This window comes from Poromitra crassiceps (genome assembly GCF_964638095.1).
Source record: "Poromitra crassiceps genome assembly, chromosome: 15".
Classification (NCBI taxonomy): domain Eukaryota; kingdom Metazoa; phylum Chordata; class Actinopteri; order Beryciformes; family Melamphaidae; genus Poromitra; species Poromitra crassiceps.
The window spans coordinates 16179290-16196391 of NC_139634.1; the positions used below are offsets into that span (position 1 = coordinate 16179290).

The following is a 17102-nucleotide window of genomic DNA, read 5'->3' on the forward strand; positions in this document are numbered from 1 at the left end:
ACTGGTGACCTGGCTGGGTGTAAGGCAGTCGGTCTCCAGGGCCTGGCTGGTTGTAAGATAGCCAGGATTCAGCTCGGGTTCGGATTTGGTCGTGCTAATGGTTGACATTTTGAAGGTAGAGTAGGAAGTAAGAGTACCGGATGTATATGGAATACCGGAAGGCTATAGCGTCACAGAACACTTTGTTTATATCCCCGCTTTTGTGATGTCACAATGTCCAGGGAGCTATGACATCATCAGCGTTATGTCTGACATCGCCGATGACCTCACAGGTGAACTCTATGCTATGACATCGTCATTGTCATCGTTGATGATGTCATCATCATTACGTCGTTGGCGCGCCGGCTCGTGGGCGTCGACTGCCCCAAGAACAGGCCTGACGGTGGGCCATTATGGACCTTTTTCTACACTGCTGCTCACCTGGCGTAATCCAAGTCTCCAAAAGCCCTGAGATGCCAAGTTGAACCTAACCCTTGAAAAGACATCATTTACACCCTGTTTTTAGCTGAAATCTCCAAGCTCCAATAAGTGGTTTCTACTTCTTCGAACAACATGGCTACAGCGCAAATTTCCGCTAAAAACAAGTTGACTTTTCAAGTCAACTTGGCATCTCAGGGCTTGTGGAGACTTTTATTACGTCAGGTGAGCAGTATGGAGCCTACTACTTCTACTTGCCTGACGTCGCCCGTACCTCATACAACGCCGCATCAAAAAATACAAACTATCCCTTTAAGGCAGGGTAACCCACTGATTCAAAGGCAAGGCAACTCTGTGATAGATTGCTACCTTTAACTGTAGATGAATTTACAGAAAACATTAGTGAACATTTGAACAAATGTAACAAATGTGTAACATGGGCAAAGACATTTCATTTTAGGCTTTACATCCTGTTTTCACATAGCTGGATGATGACATGATTGGCCATTATCTGATACAATAAAAGGCCAATATTGGTCTAGCCAGAATATGTGTTCTTTCACAAATATGATTATGCTGAGTGACGTACCTCAGTGACTCACCTTCCTTTGTTGTCTCTCTCTCTCTCTCTCTCTCTCCTCCCGTCCCCCCCCTCAGCGCCCCAGCAGTCTGATATCTGACAGCTCGGTGGAGCCGCTGCCCTCTCCGTCTGGCTCCTCCCCTTCCTCCTCCTCCTCCACCCCCTCCGATGATGTCACCTCTTCTGGACAGGGCTTCAACCCCACCACCTGTACAGCCAGTGTAAGACACTTATAGAAAAGGTCCCATTTCCACCTGCATTCTGGTGTGGATAGGTGCGCTCAGACTGCTACCCGATCACTCAAGACGCATTGTAATGCATTTATTAAAAGGCTCAGTCCAGTGAAAACACACTCAAATACATGTCATGTGATATATTTGGAGACTTTTATTGATTGATTCTGGTATAATGTACATAAGAAAAGGGTACTCTTAAACTGAATCCCATTAAAGATAAGCAGAGAGAGAGACTGTCCTTCAACCAGACACAAATCCTCTTGATGTCCTTTTTAGAGCAAAAGAAATCAGGAAGAAATCATATTAGTCCTATGATCTTGGACAAATGAATTATTTGTGAAATATTTACAGGACCAAGGCTATGATCTGAGAGAAGCAGCCCATGCTTAGACAGTGAATTGGATACACTGTTTGAGCTATAACACCCAAGCCAGAATTGTTTTACTTTGGTACCAGCAGTTCTCAAACAGCAGGTTTCTCTATGAAATAAGGATTATAGACCCATTTCACAGCAACCGTTTTAAGGTGGTAAAGCAGGAAATAAAGCAGGTGTAACCTGTTGGAGCCATTCTATTTATTTGTATTTTTGGCTGTAATTGAGTGGCTGAGAGTTAGTCACCAGCCGATGACGTGTTATACGTGCGACAGCGGTGAGAGACATTAATTGAACCAGGTGTGCGACACAGCAAACAGACGCCAGAGAGAAACAGTTTCCAACCGTACCGCACCGCGCATTACACGCTCTTTAAGTTGATTATCGATATTTATTTTGATACTTGAATCCATATTGAGCCTTTTGAACCTACGTTACGTTATTTTGATTTGAACTTAATGAGGCCGCTGCGCTGTACACGTACACACACTCTATAGCCTACATCAAACAAACATTCATCTCTTCATCTGCACGAGAGCGAGAGCTGCAACTCAAGGTAAGAAGACAGCAACTGTGCGCGACTGCGCGTTGGAAGTCTATGGCGTCTGACGGCTTAAAAATTGAAAGAAAGCCAGGACAATAGTTGGAAACTCCTCAAGTTGAAGACTTCGTTGTCACCGTTGGATTGGAAGGATTGTGCATCGTGTTAATTGTTGTTGAATGTGAATGAGCGTTGGAACGCATTATTGGAGAGTAACGTTAATTTGAAGAGGAACGGGATATTTCCGTGCATTGAATGTTGCAAACCGGCTTGCCACTCGCTCAATAAGCACTCACGTTGAAACATGTATGCACGAAGCCTGCTTGAAAGCCCGCCCGCGGGTGAAGTGAACGGCGTGGAGCTGTATTGATCAATGCAAGTGTGCGAAAATATTGCTTTGAAGTAATTATGTCCAAAGACCGCGAGGCTGGAACAAAGGAAGCAAACATGTCTGAAGAAAGAGAAAAAAGAGAGATCAAAATGACGGAAAAGGGTATTGAAGCAAAACTTTCTCATCAAAAGAATGCAAGAAAGAGTACATTTAAACAGATGAAAATCAAAAGAAATAACATTGAGTCAATGATGGTGGATTACAATAACGTGGACACTGTTGAAACGGCCTATGAGAAGCTCTGTGACTTAATAAAGGAATTTTCAGAGCTGCAGTGTTCTATTTATAATTTGCTCCCAGAAGAGCAAAGGGATTCTGATCACAATGAATGGTATTTACCTAAAGTTGCAATGATCAAGGAATTTCAAGAAATTGTGAAAAAATGGTTAAAAAAAGCGGTTATGCACGCCAATGAAGCCGAAGAACCAGATTTGTCACCTAATGCAGATACAACAATACATGAAAGTTTGCATGCCACTTCTGTGGGTAAAATAAGTAAATGTAACTCAAAGAAAAGTGCCACGAGCAGCAGGAGTAAAGCCTCTGTTCAATCAGCTCTCATACGGGCAGAAGCCAAAAAAGCAGCCCTTATTGCTAAAGCTGCCGTGATGCAACAAAAGCATGATCTTGAAAAAGAAGAAGCTATAATGATGGCTGAGTTTCAAGCTAAAAAGGATGCTCTAAACCTGGAAAGTGAAATTGCTGCAGCAAGTGCAGAAGTTAATGCTCTTGAAGAAGCTACTAAGGAAGAGGATTATCTAAAGTATATACACAGAGATGATGATCAAAGGCTTGATGATGATGATGATGATGATGAAGACGAAGACAACAGAGTTTTGTATACTAGGACTGTCCCCAGCATTCACAAAGTACATGTGCAACGTCATCCTAAGAAAAGTCCTGTGCAAGATGACAACCATACGGACCTGTTAAAAATCATGGAACGACAAAATGAAATTACTCAAATGTTAATTAAAGAACAAAGACTCTCACTTCTTCCGACAAGAGAAATTCCAGTTTTTCATGGAAATCCAATGCATTATTTGTCCTTCGTGCGTACATTTGAGCACTGTATTGAAAGTAAAACCGATAATGAATGTGACAGGCTATTTTTCTTGGATCAGTTCACAAGTGGTCGAGCACAAGTGCTTGTCAGAAGTTGCATGCATATGCCACCTAAAACAGGATATAAGGAAGCTAAGAAATTATTACAAAAGGCATTTGGAAATGATGTTTTGATCGCTTCAGCTTATCAAGAGAAAGCCCTGAATTGGAATGTGCTCAAAGCAGAGGATAGAAAGGGACTTCAAGATTATTCACTATTTTTAAGGAGCTGTTGTACTGCTATGACTGATATTGACATGCTGCAAGACATGAACTGCCCAACACATATGAAGACTGTCATAACAAAACTGCCTTACAAACTCAAAGAAAGATGGCGCTCTATTGCTTATGACTATTGTGAACGCACAGCCAAAAGAGCCAAGTTTAAACAACTTGTGGACTTTGTGGAAAGACAGGCAAACATCGCTTGTGACCCAATGTTTGGAGACATAAATGATGCTGCACAAAGGAAAGACAGAAATGTAAATATTAAAACAAGTGATGGATTTCGACCTCTAAAATCTCAAAAAAGCAGCTTTGTGACAATCACGCAGGAAACGCGTTCAAGGAGTCCAAGCCATGGAAACACTGAAACATCAGAGGAAAAAGTTTGTTTGTACTGCAAAAAGAATCACAACACGGATGCTTGTGAGCAGTTGGATAAAAGGAAACACGAAGACAAAGTGCACTTCTTCAAGGCAAATGGCATTTGTTTTGGATGTGTGAAGAAAGGTCACCTGAGCAAAGATTGTAGAAGACGCTTAACCTGTACCATCTGCAAGTTAAAACATCCGACAATATTGCACATTGTGAAGAGGCAAACAGAAGATGACAAAATGGATAACGTCAACACTGAGAAATTGTCAGTGAGCAGTGCAATGGTTTCTTTGGAGAAGCCAACTGGGGCCGGTGACAACCAAACCCTTTCCATCGTTCCTGTTCAAATAAAACTGACAAACAGTGACACCTGTGTACAAACGTATGCTTTCCTGGATCCAGGGAGCACTGCAAGCTTTTGTACTGAAGCACTTAGGAAACAGTTGCATATAAAGGGAAGAAAAACAAAAATACTGCTGAGAACTTTAGGGCAAGATAAAGTCACCAATATTGACATCATATCCGGTCTTGAAATCTCAGGTATTAACAAAAATGATTTCATGAAACTTCCATCTTTGTACATCCAAGAGGAAATTCCAGTAACCAAAGAGCAAATTCCTACACAGGCAGCAATAAGTAAATGGGACTACCTGAAAGAGGTGAAATTAGCCACCGATGCAGATGTCGGCCTGCTGATAGGGAATGATGCACCGAATTTGATGGAGCCCTGGAAGATAATCAACAGCAAAGGAAATGGGCCTTATGCAGTTGAAACTAAACTTGGATGGGTTGTAAATGGAATGTTGCACAAAGACAGCCCTGAAGGAAGTGCATTGAACCACATTTTCAGTAACCGTATATCAGTAGTAAATTTAAATGATCTCTTAATTCAACAATATAACCATGACTTCCCTGAAAAGACCTCAAATGAAAAGTCAGAAATGTCAGTAGAAGACAAAAGGTTCATGGATGTAGTCTCAAGCTCAGCTAAAATAAAAGATGGACATTACCAGCTCAAGCTCCCTTTTAAACAGCATGATCCATTAATGCCCAACAATCGGCAGATGGCTGAACAGCGAGCGCTTTCTGTAAAAAGAAAGTTTGAGAAAGACGACACCTTTCAAAAGGAATATACTGCTTTTCTGGAGAATGTGATTGCTAAAGGACATGCAGAAGTTGTTCCACATGATGAACAAAGCCAAGAAGAAGGTAAAGTATGGTACTTACCTCACCATGGTGTTCGACACCCAAGAAAAGGCAAGCTTCGTGTTGTTTTTGACTGCTCTGCATCCTACCAAGGCACCTCACTAAATGAACAGTTAATGCAAGGCCCAAACCTCACAAGTACATTACTTGGTGTTCTATTGAGATTCAGAGAAGAACAAGTGGCTATGATGGCGGATGTAGAGGGCATGTATCATCAGGTCAAAGTGACACCATCTGACTCCAACTACCTGCGATTCTTATGGTGGCCAAATGGTGACATCACAAAAAGCCTTGTCGAATACAGAATGACAGTTCACCTTTTTGGAGCAACCTCTTCTGCTAGTTGTGCCAGCTACGCACTTAGAAGAACGGCTGAAGACAATGTTCAAAGTTACTCACCAGAAGCCATTGCAACGATCAAGGACAACTTTTACGTTGATGACTGTTTAAAGTCTGCATCCACTGCATCTGAAGCCAAGGCAATATGCAAGGAGTTGATGAACTTGTGTGAAAGAGGTGGTTTCAGGCTAACCAAATGGATCAGCAATGACAAGTCTGTATTGAACTCAATTCCTGAGGAAGAAAGAGCAGCCGAAGTCAAAACCATAGATTTGGATAAAGATCACATACCTGTTGAAAGAGCCTTAGGTGTGGCATGGAAAGTTGAAGAAGATTCATTCGGGTTTCAAGTGACATTAAAGAATCAAGCACCCACTAAGAGGGGAATTCTATCTGTCATTAGCTCTGTGTATGATCCGTTAGGATTTCTCGCCCCATTTGTTGTCACTGGTAAACACCTGCTGCAAGAGCTGTGCAAAATGAAAATTGGATGGGACGATAAGATTCCAGTTGCCTACCATCAGCTCTGGCTGAAATGGTTAGATGGTTTAAAACAAATGGAAAACATCAATGTCCCAAGATGCATCAAACCAAAACCCTTTGGAAAAATCAAAGAAGCCCAACTTCATCATTTTTGTGATGCTAGTGACAAAGGCTATGGAATAGTAACCTACATCTTGATGACGAATGTAAAAAATCTGAAACACGTCACATTCCTTATGGGAAAAGCACGCGTTGCACCTTTAAAACAAATAACGATTCCCAGAATGGAACTGACTGCTGCAGTGTTAGCAGTACGTATTGACAAGATGTTGAGAACTGAATTGAGGATTGATCTTCAGAAATCCATGTACTGGACTGACAGCACAGCAGTGCTAAAATACATAAGAAATGACTCAAAAAGATTCCAAACCTTCGTGGCAAATAGAGTTGGTTTCATCAGAGAAGCGTCAGATGATGCGCAATGGAGATATGTCAACACCAGAGTGAACCCTGCAGATCATGCATCTCGTGGCCTGACAGCAGATGCATTCACTAAATGCAATGACTGGCTTAATGGTCCTCAGTTCCTTTTAGCCACAGAGGAGCAGTGGCCTGAATCTCCTGAACGTCTTGAACCTCTTTGCTTTGATGACCCAGAAGTTAGAAAACCAAAGGTGACAGCTAACATCATCCAGACAGGCCCAGATGCTATTACAGCTCTATTACATCGCTATTCCAACTGGACCAAGTTAAGAAGAGCAGTAGCCTGGATGCTTGCCACCAAAGACCTGTTGCTAAAATTGAGCAGGAAGCGGAAGGATGTGTGTCAAAACATGCAAGCACAAGAGAACGACCTCACTAAGCAGAAATTGAGGATTGAATGTGAAATGAAAAAGTTCAAAGAATCTCTTGAACCAACAAAGTTGAGTATTGATGAGCTAAAGAAAGCTGAGACTGAAATAATCTGCTTATGTCAAGCTCAAGGCTTTGTTGATGAGATTGCCACCTTGAAGAAAGGCAACTCAAACGTAAAAAAGGACAGCTCAATCTTTAAGTTGGACCCAAAGATGGATCAAGGAGTGCTAAGAGTGGGCGGAAGACTTAGCAGAATGGCAATGCCCGAAGAAACAAAACATCCAGCCATTTTGCCCAAAAGGCACCACGTATCCAGATTGATTCTTGAACACATTCACATCCAAACTGGGCACGGTGGTAGGAACCACATGTTGTCAGTTCTGCGACAGAAATTTTGGATTCCATGTGCTAATTCCTTATCAAGGAAAGTCATTTCTGAGTGTGTAACATGTCGAAGAACCCATGCAAATGTCGGTGAGCAAAGGATGGCAGACCTGCCACAAGACAGAGTAACACCTGATCTACCCCCTTTTACTCAAGTAGGAGTTGACTACTTCGGCCCAATTGAGGTAAAGCGAGGACGAAGCACTGTGAAACGTTACGGTGTCATTTTCACCTGCCTTGCAAGCCGTGCCGTCCACCTTGAAGTAGCTCATTCATTAGACACTGATTCTTGCATCAATGCACTGAGACGTTTTATCTGTCGCCGTGGTCAAGTCGTTGGAATAAGATCTGACAATGGAACCAATTTTGTGTCTACAGACCGAGAATTGAAAGAAGCTCTAACAGCTTTGAATCAAGACAAGATAGAGCAAGCACTACAACAAAGAGGAGTGAAATGGACATTCAATCCTCCCGCAGCTGCGCACTTTGGAGGCGTATGGGAGAGGTTGATAAGATCATTGAAAAGAATTTTGCTAACCATCACAAGGCAACAAACTCTTGATGATGAAAGTCTTTCCACAGTGATGTGCGAAGTAGAAGCAATATTGAATAGTCGTCCGTTGACAACCATTTCTGAAGATGTCAATGATCTTGAACCCCTTACTCCAAACCACCTGCTTTTGCTGAAGTCGCAACCGATCCTTCCACCTGGACTTTTCAAGAAGGAAGACGTATATGCTCGACGTCGATGGCGACAAGTGCAGTACATTTCCGATCTATTCTGGTCAAGATGGATAAAGGAATATATCCCGCTTATGCAAGAACGACACAAGTGGAACAGAATTAGGAGAAACTTCAGCAAAGGAGACATTGTATTAGTGGCCGATGCAAACGCCCCCCGAGGTTCCTGGGTTATGGCCCGCATCGTAGACACTAAACCAGACCACAGAGGATTCGTGAGAAGTGTGAAACTTCAGACAAGAACAAGTCAACTTGAGCGGCCAGTCAGCAAGATCTGTTTGCTGCTTCCTGCACCTGTGGAAAACTGAAGAAAAGACTCACACTCACCCTCACATATTGACATGACATTACATGAAATTAAGAGAAAAAGATTTAAATTTTGTTTTTGAAAGAGCATTTAAATCATTTGGCTCCTGTTTTTTAGTTATTGTTATTTAGCACCGTGCTCATAACAATAGGGGCCGGTTATGTTGGAGCCATTCTATTTATTTGTATTTTTGGCTGTAATTGAGTGGCTGAGAGTTAGTCACCAGCCGATGACGTGTTATACGTGCGACAGCGGTGAGAGACATTAATTGAACCAGGTGTGCGACACAGCAAACAGACGCCAGAGAGAAACAGTTTCCAACCGTACCGCACCGCGCATTACACGCTCTTTAAGTTGATTATCGATATTTATTTTGATACTTGAATCCATATTGAGCCTTTTGAACCTACGTTACGTTATTTTGATTTGAACTTAATGAGGCCGCTGCGCTGTACACGTACACACACTCTATAGCCTACATCAAACAAACATTCATCTCTTCATCTGCACGAGAGCGAGAGCTGCAACTCAAGGTAAGAAGACAGCAACTGTGCGCGACTGCGCGTTGGAAGTCTATGGCGTCTGACGGCTTAAAAATTGAAAGAAAGCCAGGACAATAGTTGGAAACTTCTCAAGTTGAAGACTTCGTTGTCACCGTTGGATTGGAAGGATTGTGCATCGTGTTAATTGTTGTTGAATGTGAATGAGCGTTGGAACGCATTATTGGAGAGTAACGTTAATTTGAAGAGGAACGGGATATTTCCGTGCATTGAATGTTGCAAACCGGCTTGCCACTCGCTCAATAAGCACTCACGTTGAAACATGTATGCACGAAGCCTGCTTGAAAGCCCGCCCGCGGGTGAAGTGAACGGCGTGGAGCTGTATTGATCAATGCAAGTGTGCGAAAATATTGCTTTGAAGTAATTATGTCCAAAGACCGCGAGGCTGGAACAAAGGAAGCAAACATGTCTGAAGAAAGAGAAAAAAGAGAGATCAAAATGACGGAAAAGGGTATTGAAGCAAAACTTTCTCATCAAAAGAATGCAAGAAAGAGTACATTTAAACAGATGAAAATCAAAAGAAATAACATTGAGTCAATGATGGTGGATTACAATAACGTGGACACTGTTGAAACGGCCTATGAGAAGCTCTGTGACTTAATAAAGGAATTTTCAGAGCTGCAGTGTTCTATTTATAATTTGCTCCCAGAAGAGCAAAGGGATTCTGATCACAATGAATGGTATTTACCTAAAGTTGCAATGATCAAGGAATTTCAAGAAATTGTGAAAAAATGGTTAAAAAAAGCGGTTATGCACGCCAATGAAGCCGAAGAACCAGATTTGTCACCTAATGCAGATACAACAATACATGAAAGTTTGCATGCCACTTCTGTGGGTAAAATAAGTAAATGTAACTCAAAGAAAAGTGCCACGAGCAGCAGGAGTAAAGCCTCTGTTCAATCAGCTCTCATACGGGCAGAAGCCAAAAAAGCAGCCCTTATTGCTAAAGCTGCCGTGATGCAACAAAAGCATGATCTTGAAAAAGAAGAAGCTATAATGATGGCTGAGTTTCAAGCTAAAAAGGATGCTCTAAACCTGGAAAGTGAAATTGCTGCAGCAAGTGCAGAAGTTAATGCTCTTGAAGAAGCTACTAAGGAAGAGGATTATCTAAAGTATATACACAGAGATGATGATCAAAGGCTTGATGATGATGATGATGATGATGAAGACGAAGACAACAGAGTTTTGTATACTAGGACTGTCCCCAGCATTCACAAAGTACATGTGCAACGTCATCCTAAGAAAAGTCCTGTGCAAGATGACAACCATACGGACCTGTTAAAAATCATGGAACGACAAAATGAAATTACTCAAATGTTAATTAAAGAACAAAGACTCTCACTTCTTCCGACAAGAGAAATTCCAGTTTTTCATGGAAATCCAATGCATTATTTGTCCTTCGTGCGTACATTTGAGCACTGTATTGAAAGTAAAACCGATAATGAATGTGACAGGCTATTTTTCTTGGATCAGTTCACAAGTGGTCGAGCACAAGTGCTTGTCAGAAGTTGCATGCATATGCCACCTAAAACAGGATATAAGGAAGCTAAGAAATTATTACAAAAGGCATTTGGAAATGATGTTTTGATCGCTTCAGCTTATCAAGAGAAAGCCCTGAATTGGAATGTGCTCAAAGCAGAGGATAGAAAGGGACTTCAAGATTATTCACTATTTTTAAGGAGCTGTTGTACTGCTATGACTGATATTGACATGCTGCAAGACATGAACTGCCCAACACATATGAAGACTGTCATAACAAAACTGCCTTACAAACTCAAAGAAAGATGGCGCTCTATTGCTTATGACTATTGTGAACGCACAGCCAAAAGAGCCAAGTTTAAACAACTTGTGGACTTTGTGGAAAGACAGGCAAACATCGCTTGTGACCCAATGTTTGGAGACATAAATGATGCTGCACAAAGGAAAGACAGAAATGTAAATATTAAAACAAGTGATGGATTTCGACCTCTAAAATCTCAAAAAAGCAGCTTTGTGACAATCACGCAGGAAACGCGTTCAAGGAGTCCAAGCCATGGAAACACTGAAACATCAGAGGAAAAAGTTTGTTTGTACTGCAAAAAGAATCACAACACGGATGCTTGTGAGCAGTTGGATAAAAGGAAACACGAAGACAAAGTGCACTTCTTCAAGGCAAATGGCATTTGTTTTGGATGTGTGAAGAAAGGTCACCTGAGCAAAGATTGTAGAAGACGCTTAACCTGTACCATCTGCAAGTTAAAACATCCGACAATATTGCACATTGTGAAGAGGCAAACAGAAGATGACAAAATGGATAACGTCAACACTGAGAAATTGTCAGTGAGCAGTGCAATGGTTTCTTTGGAGAAGCCAACTGGGGCCGGTGACAACCAAACCCTTTCCATCGTTCCTGTTCAAATAAAACTGACAAACAGTGACACCTGTGTACAAACGTATGCTTTCCTGGATCCAGGGAGCACTGCAAGCTTTTGTACTGAAGCACTTAGGAAACAGTTGCATATAAAGGGAAGAAAAACAAAAATACTGCTGAGAACTTTAGGGCAAGATAAAGTCACCAATATTGACATCATATCCGGTCTTGAAATCTCAGGTATTAACAAAAATGATTTCATGAAACTTCCATCTTTGTACATCCAAGAGGAAATTCCAGTAACCAAAGAGCAAATTCCTACACAGGCAGCAATAAGTAAATGGGACTACCTGAAAGAGGTGAAATTGGCCCATACCGATGCAGATGTCGGCCTGCTGATAGGGAATGATGCACCGAATTTGATGGAGCCCTGGAAGATAATCAACAGCAAAGGAAATGGGCCTTATGCAGTTGAAACTAAACTTGGATGGGTTGTAAATGGAATGTTGCACAAAGACAGCCCTGAAGGAAGTGCATTGAACCACATTTTCAGTAACCGTATATCAGTAGTAAATTTAAATGATCTCTTAATTCAACAATATAACCATGACTTCCCTGAAAAGACCTCAAATGAAAAGTCAGAAATGTCAGTAGAAGACAAAAGGTTCATGGATGTAGTCTCAAGCTCAGCTAAAATAAAAGATGGACATTACCAGCTCAAGCTCCCTTTTAAACAGCATGATCCATTAATGCCCAACAATCGGCAGATGGCTGAACAGCGAGCGCTTTCTGTAAAAAGAAAGTTTGAGAAAGACGACACCTTTCAAAAGGAATATACTGCTTTTCTGGAGAATGTGATTGCTAAAGGACATGCAGAAGTTGTTCCACATGATGAACAAAGCCAAGAAGAAGGTAAAGTATGGTACTTACCTCACCATGGTGTTCGACACCCAAGAAAAGGCAAGCTTCGTGTTGTTTTTGACTGCTCTGCATCCTACCAAGGCACCTCACTAAATGAACAGTTAATGCAAGGCCCAAACCTCACAAGTACATTACTTGGTGTTCTATTGAGATTCAGAGAAGAACAAGTGGCTATGATGGCGGATGTAGAGGGCATGTATCATCAGGTCAAAGTGACACCATCTGACTCCAACTACCTGCGATTCTTATGGTGGCCAAATGGTGACATCACAAAAAGCCTTGTCGAATACAGAATGACAGTTCACCTTTTTGGAGCAACCTCTTCTGCTAGTTGTGCCAGCTACGCACTTAGAAGAACGGCTGAAGACAATGTTCAAAGTTACTCACCAGAAGCCATTGCAACGATCAAGGACAACTTTTACGTTGATGACTGTTTAAAGTCTGCATCCACTGCATCTGAAGCCAAGGCAATATGCAAGGAGTTGATGAACTTGTGTGAAAGAGGTGGTTTCAGGCTAACCAAATGGATCAGCAATGACAAGTCTGTATTGAACTCAATTCCTGAGGAAGAAAGAGCAGCCGAAGTCAAAACCATAGATTTGGATAAAGATCACATACCTGTTGAAAGAGCCTTAGGTGTGGCATGGAAAGTTGAAGAAGATTCATTCGGGTTTCAAGTGACATTAAAGAATCAAGCACCCACTAAGAGGGGAATTCTATCTGTCATTAGCTCTGTGTATGATCCGTTAGGATTTCTCGCCCCATTTGTTGTCACTGGTAAACACCTGCTGCAAGAGCTGTGCAAAATGAAAATTGGATGGGACGATAAGATTCCAGTTGCCTACCATCAGCTCTGGCTGAAATGGTTAGATGGTTTAAAACAAATGGAAAACATCAATGTCCCAAGATGCATCAAACCAAAACCCTTTGGAAAAATCAAAGAAGCCCAACTTCATCATTTTTGTGATGCTAGTGACAAAGGCTATGGAATAGTAACCTACATCTTGATGACGAATGTAAAAAATCTGAAACACGTCACATTCCTTATGGGAAAAGCACGCGTTGCACCTTTAAAACAAATAACGATTCCCAGAATGGAACTGACTGCTGCAGTGTTAGCAGTACGTATTGACAAGATGTTGAGAACTGAATTGAGGATTGATCTTCAGAAATCCATGTACTGGACTGACAGCACAGCAGTGCTAAAATACATAAGAAATGACTCAAAAAGATTCCAAACCTTCGTGGCAAATAGAGTTGGTTTCATCAGAGAAGCGTCAGATGATGCGCAATGGAGATATGTCAACACCAGAGTGAACCCTGCAGATCATGCATCTCGTGGCCTGACAGCAGATGCATTCACTAAATGCAATGACTGGCTTAATGGTCCTCAGTTCCTTTTAGCCACAGAGGAGCAGTGGCCTGAATCTCCTGAACGTCTTGAACCTCTTTGCTTTGATGACCCAGAAGTTAGAAAACCAAAGGTGACAGCTAACATCATCCAGACAGGCCCAGATGCTATTACAGCTCTATTACATCGCTATTCCAACTGGACCAAGTTAAGAAGAGCAGTAGCCTGGATGCTTGCCACCAAAGACCTGTTGCTAAAATTGAGCAGGAAGCGGAAGGATGTGTGTCAAAACATGCAAGCACAAGAGAACGACCTCACTAAGCAGAAATTGAGGATTGAATGTGAAATGAAAAAGTTCAAAGAATCTCTTGAACCAACAAAGTTGAGTATTGATGAGCTAAAGAAAGCTGAGACTGAAATAATCTGCTTATGTCAAGCTCAAGGCTTTGTTGATGAGATTGCCACCTTGAAGAAAGGCAACTCAAACGTAAAAAAGGACAGCTCAATCTTTAAGTTGGACCCAAAGATGGATCAAGGAGTGCTAAGAGTGGGCGGAAGACTTAGCAGAATGGCAATGCCCGAAGAAACAAAACATCCAGCCATTTTGCCCAAAAGGCACCACGTATCCAGATTGATTCTTGAACACATTCACATCCAAACTGGGCACGGTGGTAGGAACCACATGTTGTCAGTTCTGCGACAGAAATTTTGGATTCCATGTGCTAATTCCTTATCAAGGAAAGTCATTTCTGAGTGTGTAACATGTCGAAGAACCCATGCAAATGTCGGTGAGCAAAGGATGGCAGACCTGCCACAAGACAGAGTAACACCTGATCTACCCCCTTTTACTCAAGTAGGAGTTGACTACTTCGGCCCAATTGAGGTAAAGCGAGGACGAAGCACTGTGAAACGTTACGGTGTCATTTTCACCTGCCTTGCAAGCCGTGCCGTCCACCTTGAAGTAGCTCATTCATTAGACACTGATTCTTGCATCAATGCACTGAGACGTTTTATCTGTCGCCGTGGTCAAGTCGTTGGAATAAGATCTGACAATGGAACCAATTTTGTGTCTACAGACCGAGAATTGAAAGAAGCTCTAACAGCTTTGAATCAAGACAAGATAGAGCAAGCACTACAACAAAGAGGAGTGAAATGGACATTCAATCCTCCCGCAGCTGCGCACTTTGGAGGCGTATGGGAGAGGTTGATAAGATCATTGAAAAGAATTTTGCTAACCATCACAAGGCAACAAACTCTTGATGATGAAAGTCTTTCCACAGTGATGTGCGAAGTAGAAGCAATATTGAATAGTCGTCCGTTGACAACCATTTCTGAAGATGTCAATGATCTTGAACCCCTTACTCCAAACCACCTGCTTTTGCTGAAGTCGCAACCGATCCTTCCACCTGGACTTTTCAAGAAGGAAGACGTATATGCTCGACGTCGATGGCGACAAGTGCAGTACATTTCCGATCTATTCTGGTCAAGATGGATAAAGGAATATATCCCGCTTATGCAAGAACGACACAAGTGGAACAGAATTAGGAGAAACTTCAGCAAAGGAGACATTGTATTAGTGGCCGATGCAAACGCCCCCCGAGGTTCCTGGGTTATGGCCCGCATCGTAGACACTAAACCAGACCACAGAGGATTCGTGAGAAGTGTGAAACTTCAGACAAGAACAAGTCAACTTGAGCGGCCAGTCAGCAAGATCTGTTTGCTGCTTCCTGCACCTGTGGAAAACTGAAGAAAAGACTCACACTCACCCTCACATATTGACATGACATTACATGAAATTAAGAGAAAAAGATTTAAATTTTGTTTTTGAAAGAGCATTTAAATCATTTGGCTCCTGTTTTTTAGTTATTGTTATTTAGCACCGTGCTCATAACAATAGGGGCCGGTTATGTTGGAGCCATTCTATTTATTTGTATTTTTGGCTGTAATTGAGTGGCTGAGAGTTAGTCACCAGCCGATGACGTGTTATACGTGCGACAGCGGTGAGAGACATTAATTGAACCAGGTGTGCGACACAGCAAACAGACGCCAGAGAGAAACAGTTTCCAAACGTACCGCACCGCGCATTACACGCTCTTTAAGTTGATTATCGATATTTATTTTGATACTTGAATCCATAATGAGCCTTTTGAACCTACGTTACGTTATTTTGATTTGAACTTAATGAGGCCGCTGCGCTGTACACGTACACACACTCTATAGCCTACATCAAACAAACATTCATCTCTTCATCTGCACGAGAGCGAGAGCTGCAAATCAAGGTAAGAAGACAGCAACTGTGCGCGACTGCGCGTTGGAAGTCTATGGCGTCTGACGGCTTAAAAATTGAAAGAAAGCCAAAACAAAACATCCAGCCATTTTGCCCAAAAGGCACCACGTATCCAGATTGATTCTTGAACACATTCACATCCAAACTGGGCACGGTGGTAGGAACCACATGTTGTCAGTTCTGCGACAGAAATTTTGGATTCCATGTGCTAATTCCTTATCAAGGAAAGTCATTTCTGAGTGTGTAACATGTCGAAGAACCCATGCAAATGTCGGTGAGCAAAGGATGGCAGACCTGCCACAAGACAGAGTAACACCTGATCTACCCCCTTTTACTCAAGTAGGAGTTGACTACTTCGGCCCAATTGAGGTAAAGCGAGGACGAAGCACTGTGAAACGTTACGGTGTCATTTTCACCTGCCTTGCAAGCCGTGCCGTCCACCTTGAAGTAGCTCATTCATTAGACACTGATTCTTGCATCAATGCACTGAGACGTTTTATCTGTCGCCGTGGTCAAGTCGTTGGAATAAGATCTGACAATGGAACCAATTTTGTGTCTACAGACCGAGAATTGAAAGAAGCTCTAACAGCTTTGAATCAAGACAAGATAGAGCAAGCACTACAACAAAGAGGAGTGAAATGGACATTCAATCCTCCCGCAGCTGCGCACTTTGGAGGCGTATGGGAGAGGTTGATAAGATCATTGAAAAGAATTTTGCTAACCATCACAAGGCAACAAACTCTTGATGATGAAAGTCTTTCCACAGTGATGTGCGAAGTAGAAGCAATATTGAATAGTCGTCCGTTGACAACCATTTCTGAAGATGTCAATGATCTTGAACCCCTTACTCCAAACCACCTGCTTTTGCTGAAGCCACAACCGATCCTTCCACCTGGACTTTTCAAGAAGGAAGACGTATATGCTCGACGTCGATGGCGACAAGTGCAGTACATTTCCGATCTATTCTGGTCAAGATGGATAAAGGAATATATCCCGCTTATGCAAGAACGACACAAGTGGAACAGAATTAGGAGAAACTTCAGCAAAGGAGACATTGTATTAGTGGCCGATGCAAACGC

The 17102-nt window shown here is 42.1% G+C and overlaps 1 protein-coding gene across 2 annotated transcripts in view; it reads left to right on the top strand.

Moving 5' to 3' along the window:
- The window catches only part of apbb2a (amyloid beta (A4) precursor protein-binding, family B, member 2a), a 62662-nt gene that overhangs the window by 7669 nt on the left and 37891 nt on the right, over positions 1–17102 (top strand). For both annotated transcript variants that reach the window (XM_083652061.1, XM_083652062.1), the window contains exon 4: positions 1075–1218. In XM_083652061.1, the coding sequence (XP_083508187.1) occupies positions 1075–1218 (144 nt within the window). The remainder of the gene's footprint in view (positions 1–1074; positions 1219–17102) is intronic.